Source organism: Choloepus didactylus, chromosome 2 (genome assembly GCF_015220235.1).
Source record: "Choloepus didactylus isolate mChoDid1 chromosome 2, mChoDid1.pri, whole genome shotgun sequence".
Taxonomy (NCBI): domain Eukaryota; kingdom Metazoa; phylum Chordata; class Mammalia; order Pilosa; family Megalonychidae; genus Choloepus; species Choloepus didactylus.
In genome coordinates, this window is record NC_051308.1 from 170,181,516 (window position 1) to 170,201,282 (window position 19,767).

General features: G+C 38.0%; 2 protein-coding genes across 2 annotated transcripts in view; one reads left to right on the forward strand and one right to left on the reverse strand.

The window, feature by feature from the left end:
• LOC119527165 (serine/threonine-protein kinase TNNI3K) overlaps positions 1-19,767 on the reverse strand; it is a 311,780-nt gene that overhangs the window by 72,303 nt on the left and 219,710 nt on the right. The window lies entirely within an intron of this gene.
• LRRC53 (leucine rich repeat containing 53) lies at positions 1,590-15,313 on the forward strand. Its single transcript, XM_037828836.1, is given in 5 exon segments — positions 1,590-1,677; positions 3,963-4,778; positions 9,731-10,246; positions 12,937-14,055; positions 14,058-15,313. Coding segments are annotated over 5 exon segments (3,795 nt in total).

Here is a 19,767-nt window from a genome sequence, read left to right on the forward strand (position 1 = left end):
ATATTTATCTATAGTTTATCTTCCGTGCTGGTTTGAAGTTGTTAAGGCCATGTTCTTTTAATCCATTCCTGTGGGTGCTGACCTGTTGTGGGTGGGGCCTTTTGATTACGTTATTTTAATTGAGACCTTCAGGGTAGGTCTTGGTCTTTTTACTGGAGTCCTTTGTGAGAGGATAATGGACAGAAAAAAGCAAGAGAACTCAGAGAAAAGCCCCAGAGAAGCAAGCAAGGACCCACAGAAGCTGAAATAGCCACTGAAGCCAGAGGCTGAAAGCTATAAAACCTGGAAGAGAAGGACCAGCAGACACCAGCCACGTTATCTTCTTGTCTGACAGAGGAACCCCAGATGCCATCGGCCTTTCTTCAGAGATGGTGTCCTTCTGTTGATGCCTTAATTTGGACATTTTCACAGCCACAGGATTGTAACTTGCAAGCTAATAAATCCCCATTGTTAAAAGCCAATCCATTTCTGGTATATTGCATTCCGGCAGCTTTAGCAAACCAGAACACATCTCTTCATAGAAGATGTACTCCATGAACGCAGGGATTTGTTGTTGTTGCTCCCTGGTCTATTCCCAGTTCCTTGAACAGTGTCCAGTATAGAAAAAGTTGTTTAATAAATTGTTGTTGAACAAATGGTAGAATTAATGATTTTATGTTTTCTCTACATTTAATTTTCTTCTCAAACTATCTCATATGTATGGATGGGGGGATTTATTACAGTCTACTTCAAGTACTTTTATGAAATCAATCAGGGAATACATAATGAGTGAATGGTATTTTATGAATATTTTAAAATCCAAATGGTGTTAATAATTTCATGGAGGGTTGCTAAACTTAAAGCATCTCATTTAACTCTCACAATACTCTCTAATGTAGATATTTTATTATTATTTCTATGTTACACACAAAAAAGCAGAAAATAAGAAAAATTATATAATTTACCTCAGATAGGTAACAGAGCTGAATTCAAAGCTAGATAGACCCTTCTTCATACTCCCTCCCAAATGTGGCATCTAAATCTGCAAGGCATATTAATTCAGTTTTAATTATATAAGAAGCAGTGCATGAAAGTTTCTTGTGCATGCTAGAAAGGATGCTAGATTGGAAATTAAAAGATTTGAAGTTAAATATTATTAACTCCGTCCCATAATAGCTATGTGACTTTGGATGGTTTATTAACCAGTTTGTGCCTCAGTTTCCTCGGCCTCAAATTGGGTTGTAGAATTAAAAGAACTATATGAGATAGTGTATGTACAAAAGCTCTGCAAACTGTAAAGTGTTTTACAAAGGAACTTAATTGTTTAGTAAGCCATACTAATGGGTTTGCCCTGGATGTGAACTCTCTAAGTTCGAGTTTATGGTCAAAAGCTCTAGCAGTTCAATTTAAATTCTATGCAAATTAAGGATCCTCACCATTTATCTGGCATCTTGTCTCGTGAGAACACCAAGGTACTCATTCAAAAGCAGAAATGACCAAAATGCCTCGTGAGCTGAGCACACGGAAATCATGAATAATAAATGCCAACCTTACAACGTGCATTGCCCTCTCTTTTCCTTTCAGGTGGGTGGCTCGTACTTTTTGCGCTCATGCTTCGATTGGTGACAGCCTGCCCTGCATCATGCATGGTGTGCACCAAAGACATAACCCTGTGTCACCGGCTAACCTATATAGTAGGTAATAAAACCAACAACTCTAACAAACAATGTTCAGCATACCTGGCAAATTCATTGCCGTGCCTTTTATTGTAGTGACTGCTCTCTGGGCTCAGCCTGAAAGAGGTAAACTTTTGCACAGCAATCCTTTCACAGTGACTCAAGTCTGATTATATTATTTTCCTGTTCTTAGGGTCTCACCAAAATTATTTTAAAGCTGTCAGAGTAACTGAGATATTTTGCAATTGCAAGAGTACCACCATTTCATGCAGCTAAACTGTTTTTTTTTTTTTAAGTAAAAAAATAGATCAATTTGGTTATATTTTTGTCCACACTTTGTACAGATTTGAATGCTTTCCCTGGCAGGAAGAACTATCAATGAATGAGAAACCTGAACTGCAATTGTTCAGCATTAATAAGATTAAGTGATGTGCCAGTGAAACAGATTATTATCAAAGTGCATCTAATTTTGAAAGTCTAGTCTTTTTTTTATTGGTGGTAAATGAGCTGTAGAAATGCTAACAAGATACACTGCCTGTATTCATTACATATTGCTTGCTTAAGTCAACAATTTAATAAGGCACCTTATTAACAAATTTGAGGAGAATGTGATTTACATCCTGATATCCAGGAAGTGATAAACAAGCAATAAGTTCTGCCAATGGGAAATTTTCAGAACCAAGTTTGGGTCAAAGATGGAGTGCAGGAAAATCATTTCTTTCATTTCTTAAGTCCTGTGATTCATTGAGAAGTAGGAGGTAGTCATTACACTTTGGTCTGATAGGAGAGAGAGGGTTGCACAGCTAGTTGGTATGTACACTGTTTCTGATCAGTCTTGAAAATGCTTAAACACTAAATGCCCATCTCTCTTAAAATGAATTTCCTGACTTCACTGCATTTTATTTTCTGATCAGAGGTAACTGACATCTGCAAAAAACAAATATTACTCTTATACGTTGCTGCACCTCTATATCCTCCTTTTCATTTACAGAATGCCACATTTATGAAGTTAGATTTTATAAACATAGAGAAGCAAATGGATGACTTGAGACTGTAGCTTCTATCTAGTCCTAGGCAAAAAGTATTGATAGAAATAACAGCCTGCTCCCTAGAGTTGACAAATCCCTAAGGGAATGGGGAACACATAAAAACCATCCCATATCAAAAACAATGATGAAGGAGCAAAATGCCAACCTGGCTAGAATTTATAGAATTCAAATAATCAATAATAGATACTAAAAAATACCATGATTTAAGCTTGCTTGTGCTGCAGGAATGGGAGAAATTCTTCCAAAAGAAGGCACTCGGAAAATTCTTTTGTGTCTTTTTTTTCAATCTCTTTGTTTCAGCAAGACAGCCTGAATTTCACAAGGGAATTGTAATTTGCTTTTCCCATGGTTGACTGTCTAATATCACCTGTAGACCTCCAAGGGACAATGGACTCTTCCATCCTTATGACACTGTCATCTGTAGTCAAAACAATTTTAGCATGATAAAGATGTTACAATAACTCCTGATTATAATACATCTTTATTGAGTTAAAACACTTTGATTTCTAATGACAGAGCAGTGATAGCTCCGAGGTGATTATAGTGAAGGGATTTAACAGTTGGGAGCCCCAAGTACCACCTGTCATCACATGATAGACTTCATTGGAGGGAACAGTTATTAGACAGGAGGCCAAGATGGCCCAGACTATAATGAGAATCCTACTGACAGACCTTCGGGGTGTCTGGAGTGAATGTAGATCCGTATCAAGTTGCCAACTTTTAGCCTGGAGCTAAAAGGCAGAAACCAACACTCCTTCCCACTCCCCACCCCCAACCCACACCTTTATGTTTGAAAGAAAAGATGATTGACTTCTCAGCATCAGTAACCATTGTGTGTGGAAAACTGGTTAGGAAGCTTGGACACATGCTCAGCTCTTGGTTGAGTCTGTACGGGGGCAGCAGGGCTGGAGCAGATCTGCACACAGGCTCAGAGGGAGGAAGCTTGCAAATCCACCTTCAAAGTAACTTCAGTGATGATAATCCCAAACAATAAATTAACTTTGACATCTAAAGGAACAGATGGGTTTGTGTTTCTCAAACAAACATGTCACAATAACAAAGAGTATAAATATCCATCATCCTGATAAATAGCCAGCTTTCCCTTAAATTTAGAAATAAAAGAATCATTTTCAATTTGTTTACTGTTCTTTCCCAGGTGATAAGATTGCTCAGAGGGTATTGATTATTTCTGCTCTCCACCATACCCACTTCCCACTCATGCGGATCCTGCTTCTGTCTTTCTTTTCCTTCCCTGCAGCAGCCCCTGTGACCACAAGGGTTTTAATCGTCACCGATGGATACCTCTCCTCTATAGAAAGTACAAATCTGTCCCTCTTGTTTAATCTTGCCCTGCTGTCTTTGAGTAGAAATGACATTGAGGACATTCAGGAAGATGCCCTACATGGCCTTGCAAAGTTGCAGACGTTATTGCTGGGGCACAACCAAATATCCAGCTCTTCGCTCACGGACCTCACCTTTAGCAAACTACGCAGCCTGCAGGTGCTGGTGCTTAGCAATAATGCTCTCCGCACCCTGCAGGGCTCCTGGTTCCGAAACAACAGGGGCCTGACCCGGCTGCAACTGGATGGGAATCAGATCGCTAACCTGACAGACAGTTCTTTTGGAGGCACAAATCTCCATAGCCTCAGGCATCTGGATTTGTCTAACAATTTTATTTCTTCCATTGGGAAAGATGCCTTCCGGCCCTTGCCTCAACTACAGGAAGTGGACCTTTCCCGAAACAGGTTGGCCCACATGCCGGATGTTTTCACTCCACTGAAGCAGTTAATCCTTCTGAGCTTGGATAAGAACCAGTGGAGCTGCACTTGTGATCTCCAGCCCCTTGCCCGGTTTTTAAGAAACTATATTAACTCTTCTGCTCGCACTCTCAAGAATGCCAAGGACCTAAATTGTCAGCCGCCCACTACAGCTGTGGCCACTGCAAAGCGTATACTCAGGCTGACGGAGACCAATTGCAGTTCGAAGGCTCCCAACCTCACTCTGGTTCTAAAGGACAGAAGTCCCATCCTCCCAGGGCAGGATGTGGCCCTGCTGACTATCCTTGGCTTTGCAGGTATGCCAGGGAAAAGTGCACCCTCCTCTTCTCCCTTTCCCTCAACCACACTCTTGAAGTCTGCTAAATGATGCAGACTCAGGCCATTGGGGAAATTAACCAGGGCTTACGGAAGGGAGGGGTTGCGGGAGATGCAGGAGGATGATAGCTGATTTGTCACAGGCCACAAGAATTTCCAGTTGCCAATGAGCCATCTTAGAGGAAAGGGTCTTATACCAGATGTCAAGAACTCTGGTCCTGGAAAAAGTAGCACTGTGATCCTAAGTAAGTTAACTTACATTTAGACTTCAGTTTTCATGTCCTTAATGAGGGAATAGTATCTATATTTCATCTTTTCATTCATCCATTCACCCCATAGTACTTGTGCATCCATTAAGATGCTAGGAAACAGGGATTCAAAAAATCCCTTTTCCCAAGGTACTCACATTCATGTGCTTCTTCATGATGGGCTTTAACAAGTGCACAAGGAGTTGCTATATGATAATCACACACATGCTCCTGCAGAGTGGTTGTATAGCACAGTACTTAAGTGCATGTGCTCTGCAGTTGGATTGTCCAGGTTGGAATCCTGGTTCTGCTCTGACTTTGGGCAAGTTATTTAAATTCTCTGTGCCTTGATTTCTTCCCATTTGGCGGTTTTGGATTCTTCAAAGATTACAGTTTATCCAACTCTTTCATAATCTTGGCTACACTTCTGCAGACCAAGGAAGGACAGAATAATATTCAACCCTTTAAATTTTTTATGGTAGATTTAAATGTTTTAAGCTATGCATCAACAATTGTTAATCTGACTGGATGAATGAAATGAAGTGATATTTGGTGTCATTAGCTGAAGACCAAGTATGCATGAGTTTTCTTATTTACCTTGATGTCTGTGCTTTCCCACTACCCTCATGTGAAATTCTCTGGACCTGAGGGTAGCAGTGGTGATGAGAATGGGGGTGCACCAAAGGTGGAAAACCAGAGACCCACAAATGGCATCCAGGACTAAATTGATGTATTCTGAACATATGCTGTAAACAATTATTCCACAGTAGGTTTCCAGTGAGTTACATGAACATCAGATTTTTACCTCCTGACAGTTACGTATTTAATCAGGACAGATAGAGACCTGCATCGGGTCTAAACAATGAAACTATCACCAGTAGTAATCAGACTTCCTTGGAAGTGAATTCCAATCTTCTAACAAAGATGTTTTAAAATCTGTGTAACAGTGTCAGTAATTACCCATACTAAGAAATAATTTAAAATAAAAGACAAAAACAATAGGACAGTTTTCCCTTAAATGTGCTTCCTAGAATACTAGTTCTAAGAGATAATTAATAGGTAGTCCAATACAGACACAAACACATGCACACATAAGCAACAGGTTGTGGGGTTCAAATAAGCTTGGGAAATACTGAGTTAAACAAAATTAAACAGGCTTATTTACTACAACTCTTCTCATTTTCTAATGAATATTATGAATCGTTCAGAGGAAGGTAAAATGTGGAGCATTTCTTAAACTTATTTGACCATGAATCCTTTTTTTCACAGAGGATCTCACTGAATTACTGTTAAATAGGACATCGTTTTGGAAATATTACAGTAGGTAATTTTCAGTATCTTTTAGGTATCTTCTATATCTATTTTCAGAAAATATCTTGCTACATTGACTGCTCTGCCTTAGTGTAAAGATAGATGCAAATTCTGGAAGATACCAAAGCTTTGTCAAAATGATAGGAAGTTTAAAATGTGTGAATAAACTCTGATAAATAATAAATATTATTACATACATGGTGGGCTTTAGAATATGAAATTATCATGCTAGTGTATCTTTCATTGAGTAATTGTTAAGTAAGTGGTTTTTAAAAGAGAGTCTTTTTTAAAAAAGACTCTGACTTTTGATATCAATTTACTCTATTAAGATTCTACTCCTGAAGTAAAAGTCTGGTGAATTATCTTTACCTCTAGATTGTGGGGAAAAGATTTAGAGGTATAATTTTATATCTGATCCCATTTTCTTCTTCAGCTATAGAGAAGTCATCACAGTTTAAAGGCATATAAACACTCATATTAAGTGAATTTAAAACTAATAAGTGGTCATTTGGCACCAAACACTAATATTTTGACCTTTCCTGGTCTGTGACCTGGTGAATAAACAGAAAGCTTTCATGGAGTTGTAGCCTGTTTCCAATACATCAATGAGAACATATCATTAATTTTGAATTTTTTTCCGTGTTTTTTCAACTCAGAAGGATTGTTAGCACACTTCTTAAAAATAGCAACACTGCCCACAGCAATGAAAAGTCAACCATCTTCTTAATGCGACATTTGGCTGGCCTACAAGCTTCATTTGCTGTGTTTGCTTTCTGCACTAATGAAAGGTGACCATATCTGACCAGTAATGGGATACAAATATATCCCTCACATCAACAGCAGGAGAGTGAGTGGTTCCTTGCTGTTTAACCACAATTAGAGAAGAAACTTTATCCTATAATCAGGAGATGCCTACTCTCATTTCAATGGCTGACATGTGTTTGAGAAAACTTAGGCCTTTCTTTCCTCTATTATTTGATTTAGTAACTGCATCAGCCATACAAAGTATTCTCTTCATGATTTTTTTTTTATTAAATTCAGTTTTATTGAAATACATTCACACACCATACAATCATCCATGGTATACAATCCACTGTCCACAGTATGATAACATAGTTATGTGTTCATCACCACAATCTATCTCTGAACATTTTCCTTATCTCTTCATGATTTGACTTTCACAGTTGAGTCTTCCAGGATGCAACAGAGCAATACAAAACCCAAACAGTAGCAGCAGCAATCTTAATCATAAACTATAGTAACTATTCCTTGAGTCCTATTATAGCAAAGCACTGTATTAAACATATCATGTATATTATCTCTCTTAATCTCTGAGTGGTATTAATTATCCCCATTTGACAGATGAGGAACAATAGTCCCGGAGAAGTTAGAATTCTTGCCCCCCAAAAAAAACGTATCAGATCAGGGCTTTGAATCCAAGGTTTTCTGATTCTGAGGTAAGAGATGAGTGTCATTAAAGTTTTATTATTTTCATATATTTTTAACATGATAAAATGAAAATCCTTCTTAGGAATGACCCAAACTCTAGGATATGGCAATAAAAAATTATGATCTACCTTTTGCTATTATTCTTAAAAATTTTGTGTCTTTAATAGAGATTAAATTATTTCAGTGTTACGACATTTTCCAAGAGTATACTATTGAAAATTAAACTAAATTGGGTTTATAAAACTTCAAGATCTGGTAAACTACACAAAGCTTGGAGTATATTTTTCAAAAACTGCTATTTCCTTTTACTAATCTTCATTTCTGACTGAAACAATAAAACAACCATGCCTCACCTCCTCCCTTTTCTTTCAAGTTCAAATAATATTGTCATGTTTTCATTAAAGTTGTCTCTAGTGGAAAGTACCAGGCATGATACAATCAAGGTGTCTATAATGCTGAGATTATCTCATTCCCTGTCCTCATTTCTAGAGGCCCAAGGTCACACTGCAAGTTTTAGGCAGAGCTGAGTTAGAATACATTATCTCCTTACCCAGTCTATACTGATACCATATCTTCCTGTTCACCATCTCTGGGATCTGTGAGATACCAGTGCATTTCATTATCAGAACTCCTTCTGATATTTTAAGAATATGCAATAAACATTTCTGGAGAACTTCCTCTGTGCCGGGTTCTGGACACTGAGGATATAATGTTGAACAAGACCAATAGGGTCCATTTCCTTACAGTGCTTAATTGTAGTGGGCGAGTGCAGAAAGTAAACAAGCAAATTAATCAATGAACACAATAATACATATTGCGATAAGTGCTAAGAAGAAAAGAAAAATGATTATGATAGAGAGGGGATGGAGTATTATTCAGAAACTTTTGGCCTGAACATTGGTTGAAGATGCTTTTTGTCAAGATGGGAAAAGTGAGGGAGGAACAGTTCAGACTAAACATCCTGTTTTGAGAAACAGTGTCCTTTATGATTTTATTCCAAGGAGAAACCATACCTTGATTAAATGACAGTACCAGGTAGCCTAACATTAGTTGTCAATCATTTTATCATAGGCGTTCATAGAAGGGAGTGATCTTTGCAAGATGGCAAAAACAGCAAAGGCATAAAAGGAGTTTGGGGGTATTGATTTTGATTTTAAAAAATAAATAAAATTCAAATATGCAGACAACAGAAGATATTACAGGCATCAAAAAGAGCATACAAAAAGCTTAAAAGTGGATTTTAAGAATAATGAATTAAAGAGTCTGAAACATAGTATGCGAATGTGGGAAATAATGGAAAATAAGGCTAAGAAGGGAGATTATGGCCAGATTGTACTACGTCTTAAATGCCAAGAATTCAGCATTTATGCTAATGGGAAGCCAAGGTAGTATGCTGAGCTGTATAGTAGCATTTAAGTAAGAGTAAAATCTGGCAACATGGTAGGATCCATTTTTCTTTTGGGGGAGGATGTTATGGTGTATAAGAAATTCAGGATAATGTTAAACATGGTCTATTTTCAATGACTATGGGATTAAGGAGCAGGAAATTATTAATTTCCTAAGGAAGAGGAATTGAACTGGTTTCCTAAAGGCTGAAAAATAATTTTAATGCAGAAATTATCTTCTTTTACCTTGAATGAATTTCAGCCCATGAAAAAAGCCCCCTTTTCTATCAAAGAGGTTTCAGATGGTTTTGTTTCTTACAATTTTTAAGACATACAAAGAAAGATCCAAATTGGAAAACAGAACAGTATTAAAAAAATAAAATAATCTCTGTCTGGACTATTTTTTCAAATGGCGATGGTTTGCCACCCATTCCAATGCCCTAAAAGTCACTAACTTTTATATTTGTGGGTTTCACATTTGGTAATATGTATGTTTCTTCCTATGATGTTGTCTTTTAATAGTCTCTCTACTTGTCACAGGAGCTGTTGGTCTCACTTGCCTAGGTTTAGTTATATTTAACCGGAAACTCCAACAAGGCAAAGCAAATGAACACACATCAGAAAACCTTTGTTGCAGAGCTTTCGATGAAACCCTGGGTGCTCAAGAGGCAAGACATTACCGTGCTAAGGGATTCTGTAACTGCCACTTAACTCAGGAAAATGCGATAAAGGTCATGTCCATTGTGGGGTCCAGAAATGAAATGCCACTTTTACAGGAAAACAACCATCAAGCAACACTGGCCCCCAAGTCTACAGCCCTTGATGGATCATTTAGAAACCTGCAAGGAAAGGACCATGGGGCAGACACCACTTTCTTTCACCTCGGTGGCAGATGGCTGCAGTCAGGATGTTCAGAGCCTCCTGAGAATATGGCAGCTTTTAATGAACCAGGTGTACTTACAAGATATTGTCCAAAGAGTGTCAAAAAGCTAAGGAATCTTAAGGCTGGGGAAGTTCCACCTCAAACCCTGCCACAGCATGTAACAGGAACACTTGGTGAGTTTGTTTCATTTTAGAGCACCCCACTCTGTTTAATTCTCTCTGAAGGAGGTAGCCTCCTTTAATTTCCTCAACAGGGGAATGCAGTAAAAATCATTGCAGCACCAGTCTACTCTTTTTCTAAAGAACCCGAGTCTGTGTGTGTGTGTATGTATTTGTGGTGAGGTGTAGCTGGAAAGTTCCCACCCTCAGGAGCTGAGAATGCATTTCTTGCCTGCTGGAAAGTGAATTTTGTGACCCCACACCTAAATATAAATATATATATGCACACACATACACACACGTATATGTATGTATATATGTATATGTACACACACATATATATGTATATATATGTATTTTTTTTAAGAAGACTTTTAAATAGCAATAGTGCTGTTAAGATTTATCTGAGGGAGAGTATCAGCTTCCATTCCAACACCCTACGAGCTCTAATGCCAATTCTGCTGTAAGCAACCTTTCCAGAGCATGACACATTAGAAGAATGGGCCTTCTAATGCTAGTGATTCATTTCAGGAATGATGTCAAGAAACATACTTTGCTTGCTGAGCTGTCAGGGATGATAACTTCTCAGTCCAGGGAAAGTCAGGACTTAATTCATCGTCCCATGTTGGGAGCCAAGTGAATCTGGCTGTGACATCTACCCACTGTACATGGACGATGTCAATATTTAGGTGGAGGCAATGAATTAAATGTCTTCCTTTTTCTTCCTGAATAGTAAGGTGATGCTTTCAGGCTTGCAGTGCAAACTTTGACAGCTGCTCTGTAAAGAGGTCCCTGTCATTTATTTGAATTGGTTTACAACAAGCAGAGCTTTCCCTCAGAATATGAATGACAGAGGCGCTGCACCAAGAAATTCTTACCATGGGGATCTAGCCCTAAGGATGGATTTGGGAACAATTGGATGAAAATGAAACCATATGTTATTTTCACGTGTAACATAAGGCAGGATGTGAATTTGTTCCATGACATTCCCCAGACTCCAGTTCTTACCAGTTTCTGGGGACTGATGATTTGACTCAAGAGCAGGATGGTCGAGGAAGGAAACATCTGCCACAGATCTGATAAGATTGTTTTTATTTTATAAAGAAATAATCGCTTAACCTTTCAATAGACTCATACCTTAGGCAGCTGTGTCATTTTAACTTTGTCCAGTATCTTAACTTCTCTGCAGGAACGTCCTACACTTAAACCCAGCCCCTTGATTCACACAGAGAACACTAGCATGTCAAATCAATACAATTACTTGTAAGAAACACTTGAGAAATTCTACTATCTGCCAGGCATTGCATTGAAGCTGGAGATGACAGGTATTTGAGAAGAGAACAGCTCTTTAGAATAGACCATAGCTGTTCCAGAATAGAAGTTGGTTATGAGGCAATGTCACCCCAATTATGTCTTCTAATTTGGAAACGCAGAATCAAAGAATTTGAGGGGTAGAGGGGACTTTAGAGATGATCTAATTCATTGGTTATTTATTATTTATTATCAAGTCACAGAACTCTCTGAGACCCTGATGAAGGTTGCAGAGCCTTCCCCCAGGATAATTTGTACACCCACATAAAGTTCCCATCTACTCCAACCTGATACTCAGAGAGTAAGTGACTTCCCCAAGGTCAGATTGGTAAAGGCAGATCTTAGGTTAGAATTAGAGCAAGTCTGGGGCTTAGTTCACCTGCTTTCTCTCACTTCATTCCTCTGGCTAAAACAATTTCACAACACACTAGAAGATGCTCTGATAGGGTGCAATTTATAACTTAATTTGCATTGTGCTGAAGAGCATGGGGTTTAGTGTTAGAAAGACCTGGGTTCAAGTCCTGGCCACATCATTTAGCTGCCATGTGACTGGGGGAAAGCATTCAACCTCTCTAAACATGGTTTTTCTTCTGAAAAGGTTATATGATGAATAAAACTTGTTCAGTGTATCAGGCCTGTTGTAAGTATTAAATGAAGTAATGTGTATATATATGATATTTAGCACAATGCCTGGCTTTTAATGTATGTTCAATTAATGATAAGCATTACTGTTATTTTTATTAAATTTAACATATACCATTAATGTTATGTTAGCATGCAGCATTTAAAAGTCCCACACAGCGATTGCTGTGACACAGACCAAGCCATATTCCAAAATACTTACTCCTTTAATAAGTATTTAATGAACACTGTATTAAGTGATGGGAATTACATATGGTCTCTCTTTCATGGAGCTGATAGTATCAGAAGTATTTCCCTTTTGTTGTTGAGGTTACTTTTTGCTTGATACCTGAATACTATTCAATACTGCATCCATATTTTTCTGAATTTTGCATTCCACCAAATGGGAAATGGATGCCGAAAAAAATTATCATGTCCATTTGAAAAGATTTTACATATTGCGCATATTTAAAGCTAACTTAGCCACTAACTAATCTAAAGATTTACAACTGTGAGTAGTGTTTCTGTTTCCAACCCAACAGCATTTACTTAAGCACCACAACTGATTGAAATGTGGCCATAAAAAGTGTCGTTGCAAATACGCTAAATTGCCAAATGTCCTTTGTGGGTTTGGCTAACAATTAGAAAAATATTCAAGAATTGCCACAATCAGAGGAGACCTTTTACACCTTTCACACAGTTTCTAAACATCTGTTTTCTTGGGGTAATAAAACTCTTCCTACTACTAAATTCCTGCATTTATTGTTCAGCAGATATTGGCAGTGACACATTTAGTAGAAGATATGCAACATCCTCTTCAGCCCTGGCAGGAGAAAGTCTTGAAAAGCATTTAACAAATGAATCATGGCAGCCTCCAATAGAAAAAGAAGACAATGGCTTACAACCTCACGGGCAGAGACATTTTATTACAAGCTCATCATCTAAGCATTGTGAGCCCGAGGAACACTATGTACAAAAGATCTTACAAAAACATAGATCAAAATATGACGATCCTTGTGGACTGTTAAATCAGAGCAAGCCTAGGTACTTTCTGCCAAACAATTCTCTTATCTGTAAATATGTGCCGTGTGATCATTTTCAAGATTATGTGAAAGAAAAGAAGCCAAATCGTAGGGAACATTCAAAGCTGGAGAAAGAACAAATCCAAATTAACACTGCAATAGAAAAATTCCTTAGGAGTGAAGACAACATGGAGTTATCAGGGTTATCAAAAAAAGCCAAGCAAACATATTCCCCAAAGAGTGTTAGCTTCCATGATCCTGATTTAGTAGAAAAAAATAAGTTGGTGATGTCACCCAAAACAGTGACCCATTGGAAACAGCAGAAAAATCAAAGTAACCAATTGACCAACTTGGATCTCAAAATATGTAGCAAATCTCAGGAGAGAAACACAAGAGGAAAATGGTTGACTAATACCCAGATTCTGAAAAAGAAGAGAAGCAATCTATCTGACCTCAAAAGGAAAATTAAAGGACAAAATTTAAGGATAAAATTAAATGTACATCCTTCAAGAAAAGTCAGAGTCCATCCAGAAAAATCCTTGCCAGAACCCCCAAAGAAATGCAAGCAAGTATTGTTACCGCCTAAGAAATTATCCAAAGCTTTTGAGAAAGAAGCTAAAATAAACCTCATGTCCTCTTCCGATTTTTTCCAGCAGCCAGAGAGTCATGACTACGTTAGATTCACTTCAAAGAGGCTGCCTTTCAAACATGTCCCAAAGCAGACCTCATATTACAAAAGCAACACTAAAAACACACCTCTGCTCAGAGCTAATGACTTGTCTGTAGTCAGCCAGAGCTCTGTGGATGACAACTGTCACCACACTGGTCACAGTCCTGGTGGAAGCCCATCAGCTTTGCCTCTGCCCACACCCATCACAGGCCCTCACACTCTGAATCCTCAAGTGAGCAAATGGAAGGTGCAACTTACGTCACATTGGGAGATCCTAGCTATTTACTAACTACTTTGGGAAATACAGGAAGTGATGTTTTTCCATCTGGCCATTCCAGGGGGGCTACTAACCAAGGGGCAATAGAGCCTATTGAACACATAATGGGGCAGGACAAATCAAAGACCACTGAGCAGGGTAAGACAAACCAGTTTTCTTTGTCCCCGACAAATCAAACACAACTTCCAGGAGGCCAAGAGAAGGACACTTAGGACATGGAATGCACTTCAGATCAAAATCAAGCTTTACAACAGAAGGAGCAAATATCAAGTCCCAAGCAACTTGGAAATGGAGAAAAAACATTAATAATGATACCCCCGAAATCACATCAAATTGTAGAAGTTTGCACTGGGGATAAAAAGGGAAATGATATAGGAAAGAACCTTAACACAGAAACTTATGATTCCTTTCTCATTCCCCAGACAGAATCTAAGAGTAAACTAACATTTATGAAGACAAATTCTATTCCATCCCAAAATAGAATAGAGCTTACCAAGGATATCAGTACTTCTTCTCTTAGTGCTCAAGCCATTTGGCATCTAACCAATGGTAACGAAAAAGGAATTGACAGTGCAAATGCATTGCCCAGAGATGACGATACTGAAGCACTAAAGATAAAAATAGTAGGGAAAGAAGAGAAAAAAAATCTCGATGAAATCAAGACAGATTCTAGTGTGTTAATTCAGACCACACAAACGACCTTAACAGGCACTGCAAAAGAAAAGCAGCAGACTTGGGGAAACGGAACTAGTGAAAAACATATATTGTATGATTCAAGCGCTGTCGAAGAGACTATTACAGCTAAGGATCCGTGTATCACAAATTCCCATGAAACTGAAAATAGGCCACCTCATAGTGAAACAGATCTTCAAATTAACAATAATGTATGTGATTTGAGAGAATTTCAAAATATTCAACCAGATAAAGATAACAATGTACATAAAGAAGGTGAAATGGCAGCAGAGAAGCATGAAGCACTTTCCCTCTTACCAGAGTTAAAAGATAATAGTTTTGAGGCAGAAAATGAGGTGCCTTTCATTCCTAGCAGAATAAATGAAGCTGAAAACTCTGCTCCAAAACCTGCACTGTATCCACCATCTGCTGAATATTCTAATACATCATCTTTAGAGGCAGAACAAAGTGAACAAAATAACTCAAATAATAATCATTTCCCACTTTAGCTTTTTTCAAAAGCACACACAAACACCCCCTAGCCTTTGCATGCATTTCAAATGCATTATTTTGGAGGAAAAATCCTCAGTAACTCTTTGTTATCAATGAAATACAAATACACAGTTGAATATAATGCAAAAATCAAAGACAGAGCCACAAGATATGTTTGGCACAATTAACTGAATATGCCTCTCTAGGGAAGGGGAAAATGGGAAAGAAAAGTTTTGCCTAGTCCTGGAAAAGCAACCAAACATAAAGAAAGCAAAGTAAGAAAGCTTTAAGCAAATAAGTAAGATGTATTTGAGCAGATTTACATTTAATGTTTATTGTATGGAAATTATTGTAGACATCTCAATTAGTGGAATTATAATATTACTTTCTAAAAAGATGATTATATATTCACGTTTGTGCCTATATTTACCTAATTATGGTATGAAAATAAAATGAGCTTTTGTTTGTTAACTGAGGTCTAGCTGATATGCATATTATTATATTTCATCCAGTTGTAACTGTTCTGTTGACAATTATCCTAGATCTTAAGTAGAGTCTTTTAAAATCTGTTATTTCTCTAAGAGAGAGAGAGAAAAAAAGGAAAAAAAAGATTTCTGGGAATAATAGGCCAGTTTTGTTAAAAAAAAAATCTGCAAAATCCTGTAAATCCACTAGATGGAGATCTTAGCTTCAATCATGTTAGAAATTTGTGGCTTCGAGATCAACACAATGGATCCTGAACAACAAAAAAAGGAATTTTAACGAGCTTTAGTGCCAATTGTTATTAACTTAAGATTTTGAAAACTAAATAATCCATTAGCATGCAAGCTTTTAAGGTCTGATCTCTTGAGTTTAGCATGCCACTGTTGTTTGGTGTTGAGTACAAGAATTAAATGTGCTTATAACTACTAGACTCAAAAGTACACTCAGAATAAGCATCTTTCTTTCAAAGCCACACTTATTTGAAAACTGTAAATCTACGCAAACAATTTTATTATTGATACTCCAATAAAATGTTGAAAGCATACCTTGAGTGTATAGAATATTATATTTCACCTATCCTGGTGGGGGAAAAAATGGTTACAAAGACAAGAAACTTCCTACTCCCCTAATGCGGCCTCTAGCTATGTATCTATATATGGCATTGTTACAAAGTTTAAAAGAGTATTAGAACAATTTAATTATATTGGCTTACATGCCTCACCCATCTTCTGTTTCCCTTCCTATTCAGAATTGCCAGCAAATGATGTAACTTACTTATTTTGGAAGTTCATAACCTTATTACCCTTCTTTCTCTTTTCTCCCCAGATTCAAAATTTTCTTGCTTTTAATTCCATCTCCTCTCTCCTCAATTTTTGTTCAGCCTCTCTGCTTGAGTTTAATTCCAATGCCATCTGTCTGCCTCACCTGACCTCACTTTCATTTTTTTAGACACCTTTAAGGTGAGAAGATCATTGATGGTAACTTCTTGCATGATAAGTTTATGCTAACTGACAGCTCCCTCAGCCTTGGTGAGCAGTTACTTTTTTCTTGGCAGCTATCTTTCCTTCTTCTTTTCCTAATTTGTTAAGCACAGTTACCTTACTGCAGAGCTCTTAGCTTTGTTCCGATTCCTCTCATTGCCAACAATATCCCTGATACCTAAGGACTGAAGACGTACTCTGGTCACCAGCTGGCTCTCAGTTCTCCTGGACTCTTCTTCCACTTCTAAAACCAGTCTTTCACCTCCTTATAATGTTTCCTTCAAACTGGTTCTCAGATTTACTCTTGCTCCTGCATCCCCACAGTAATCAACTGGATTACGGCAACAGCAACTCAGCTGGTCGCTCTGATTTTAGTATCCTTTGCTTCAGTTTCTGCCCGCTAGTTCTGTCTTTATTGGGCATAAATCACCTAGGGAGCTTGTTAAAATGCGTAGTTGTAGGCGGCTCCTCCATCCCAGAGATTTTGATTCAGTAGGCTTAGGATAGGGCCCTAGAATATTCACTTTAACAAACATTCCAACGTAATCTGGGGCATGTAGTTTACAGCCCACACATCAAGAAACAATGTCTTGCCATTCCCATGCACACTAGGAGATGATTCAGTGCCTGGCTCACTATAGGAACCACATGCATTTTTTTTTGAGTAAGTGAATAAATCCTTCATACCAAACTCAGACTAATTTCCCCCCAAAACATTATTTTTATTGTATCTCTTCACTTCTTTTGAGTCTACAAAAACATAATTGCCTATAATTTCATGTCCAAATTACCTAGTGTGGTTTTCAAGGCTTTTCAAAATCTGATCCCAATTACCTACCAGGACTTTTTTTCCCACCACTCACTGATTTCCAATGAGTATATCCCATCACCAATAGGCTGGTATTCTCATTGTTCTCCGTGTACTACCTGTCTGGTCTTGACTGAGAAGACACATATCACAGAAAATAGTGTGCTTCAAATTCAAGGAGTAAGGCAAAGACAGACGTGGAAGAAAGAATGACTAGTGAGGTAGATAACCTAGAAAATGATGACCAGGAGTCTGAGATTAGTGTCTTAGATAGAAAGATGAATTTATTTCAAATAATACCTAATATTGAGATTTAACTTGTCAGTAGCTACAATATTTCAAACACTAGTAAGCTTCTTCCTTCTGTCTTTTCTCCCAATTGGTTTGCACATGGTCTCTTTGCTTAAACTTTTTTCTTGCTCACCAATTCCCTTCATTCACCAAACTTCTAGATATCATTATTGTGGTGATTTGAAGCTGTATGCACCTAAGAAAAACATGCTATTAAATCTAATCCATTCCTGTGGGTGTGAACCCATTATAAGTAAGACCTTTTGATGAGGTTATTTCAGTTAAGAGGGGGTCCACCTCAATCAAGATGAGTCTTAATCCTATTACCGGAGTGCTTTATAGGATAATGGAATTCAGAAAAAGAGAGAGAAAGTGATGGAAGCAAGAAGCTGAAATAAATAAAACCTAGAAGAGAAGGGAGAGACCAGCAGATGCTCCTTGTGCCTTGCCTTGTGAGAGAGGAACTAAGGATCTCTAGCAGCTGGTCTTTGGGAAGAAAACATTGCCTCGATATGACTTGAGTTGGACGTTTTCCCAGCCTCAAAACCATGAGCGAATGAATTCTCATTGTTTAAGCCAACCCATTGTATGGCATTTGCTTAAGCAGCCTTGGAAACTAAAACTTAGGCTCTTAGGATCTCAACTGAAGTGTCACTTCTTCCAGGAAGACTTCCCTGAACTACACACTCTCTTTGTCCTCAACTTGCTACAATTTCTTTATTATGAATTCTCATTGAATCTTGTTTTTCTTCAGAGCACTGATCTTGGCTTGTAACAATAGAATTATTAATGTTGCTTTTCAGTTAATCTCCATCTGACCACTAGACCAAAGCTCCTTTGAGAGCACATCTCTGCTGAATGCCCAGCACCTACCCCTGGGCAGTATAGAGTGGGAACTCAATAAATAATTGTTGAAGGAAAGAATGAAAGCTAGCCCATTGTTTCTCTCTCCTCATCACGTAGCTTGCTTACATAATGAAGACATGATGGGCAATGTAATCACAACTCAGCCATATCACAGACAGAAGAATTTCAACTTCAGAATCCTGAGGTGGGCACCATAGCCAGGCCGGGGTGCACCTAACTGACAAGCCCAGCTATTGTCAGCCGACTGAAGACTTTGCTTTCTGAATATGCTTTCTCCTTATTCTCTTCCCTGAACCTCAACCTCCAGAGCCTAGACTCTGTGCTGATAGGGTCCCCTGCTTAAGAGTAAAGCTCTCCTACTAAGCATTCAATCTTTGGACTCAGTATCTCTCTCTCTCTCTCTCTTTCTCTCTCCTAGCCCTATTCTGGCTTCTTTTTCTCCTTTCCCAACCTCTTACTTGTGGCTTCCATTCTCAGCCCACCCCAACCCCCCAAAAAAACAATAAACAAACAAAAAAAACCACAACACTTTTAAAAGCCACAAGTAACTTACTTTTATCTCCAAGTTAAAACTTCCATATGTCCCTTATATATAATCATGAAGAATGAGTTACTAAAGTCAGATGGAATTCCCTTGATTGTTATTTTTTGTTAAACTTTGGAATAGCTGACATTTCACAAGGAAAAGGAAATTTTGGATTAGGTACTTGACAATTTTTCCCGGAAAATATGGCCAAGTTTCATACTGAAAGTCAAGGAAAGCTTTTCCCAAACTGTTTTAAGGCACATAATTTTCAAGAAAAATTGTCTGGACATCGGAATACAGATGAGGGGACTGGAGCCACTGATAAGCGACACTGGCATTGTGGTATTCATTTATTCATAAATGAATGCCTTCACACATACTTCTTCAGTGTATACTAGGTATGTTTCTAGGTCCTGGGGTCATAGCAGAAAATAAAACAAAACAAACAAAACTGTCCCTGCTTTTATGGTGCTAACATTCTGGAAGACAAGGTTCTAACCAAATAAATATATAACA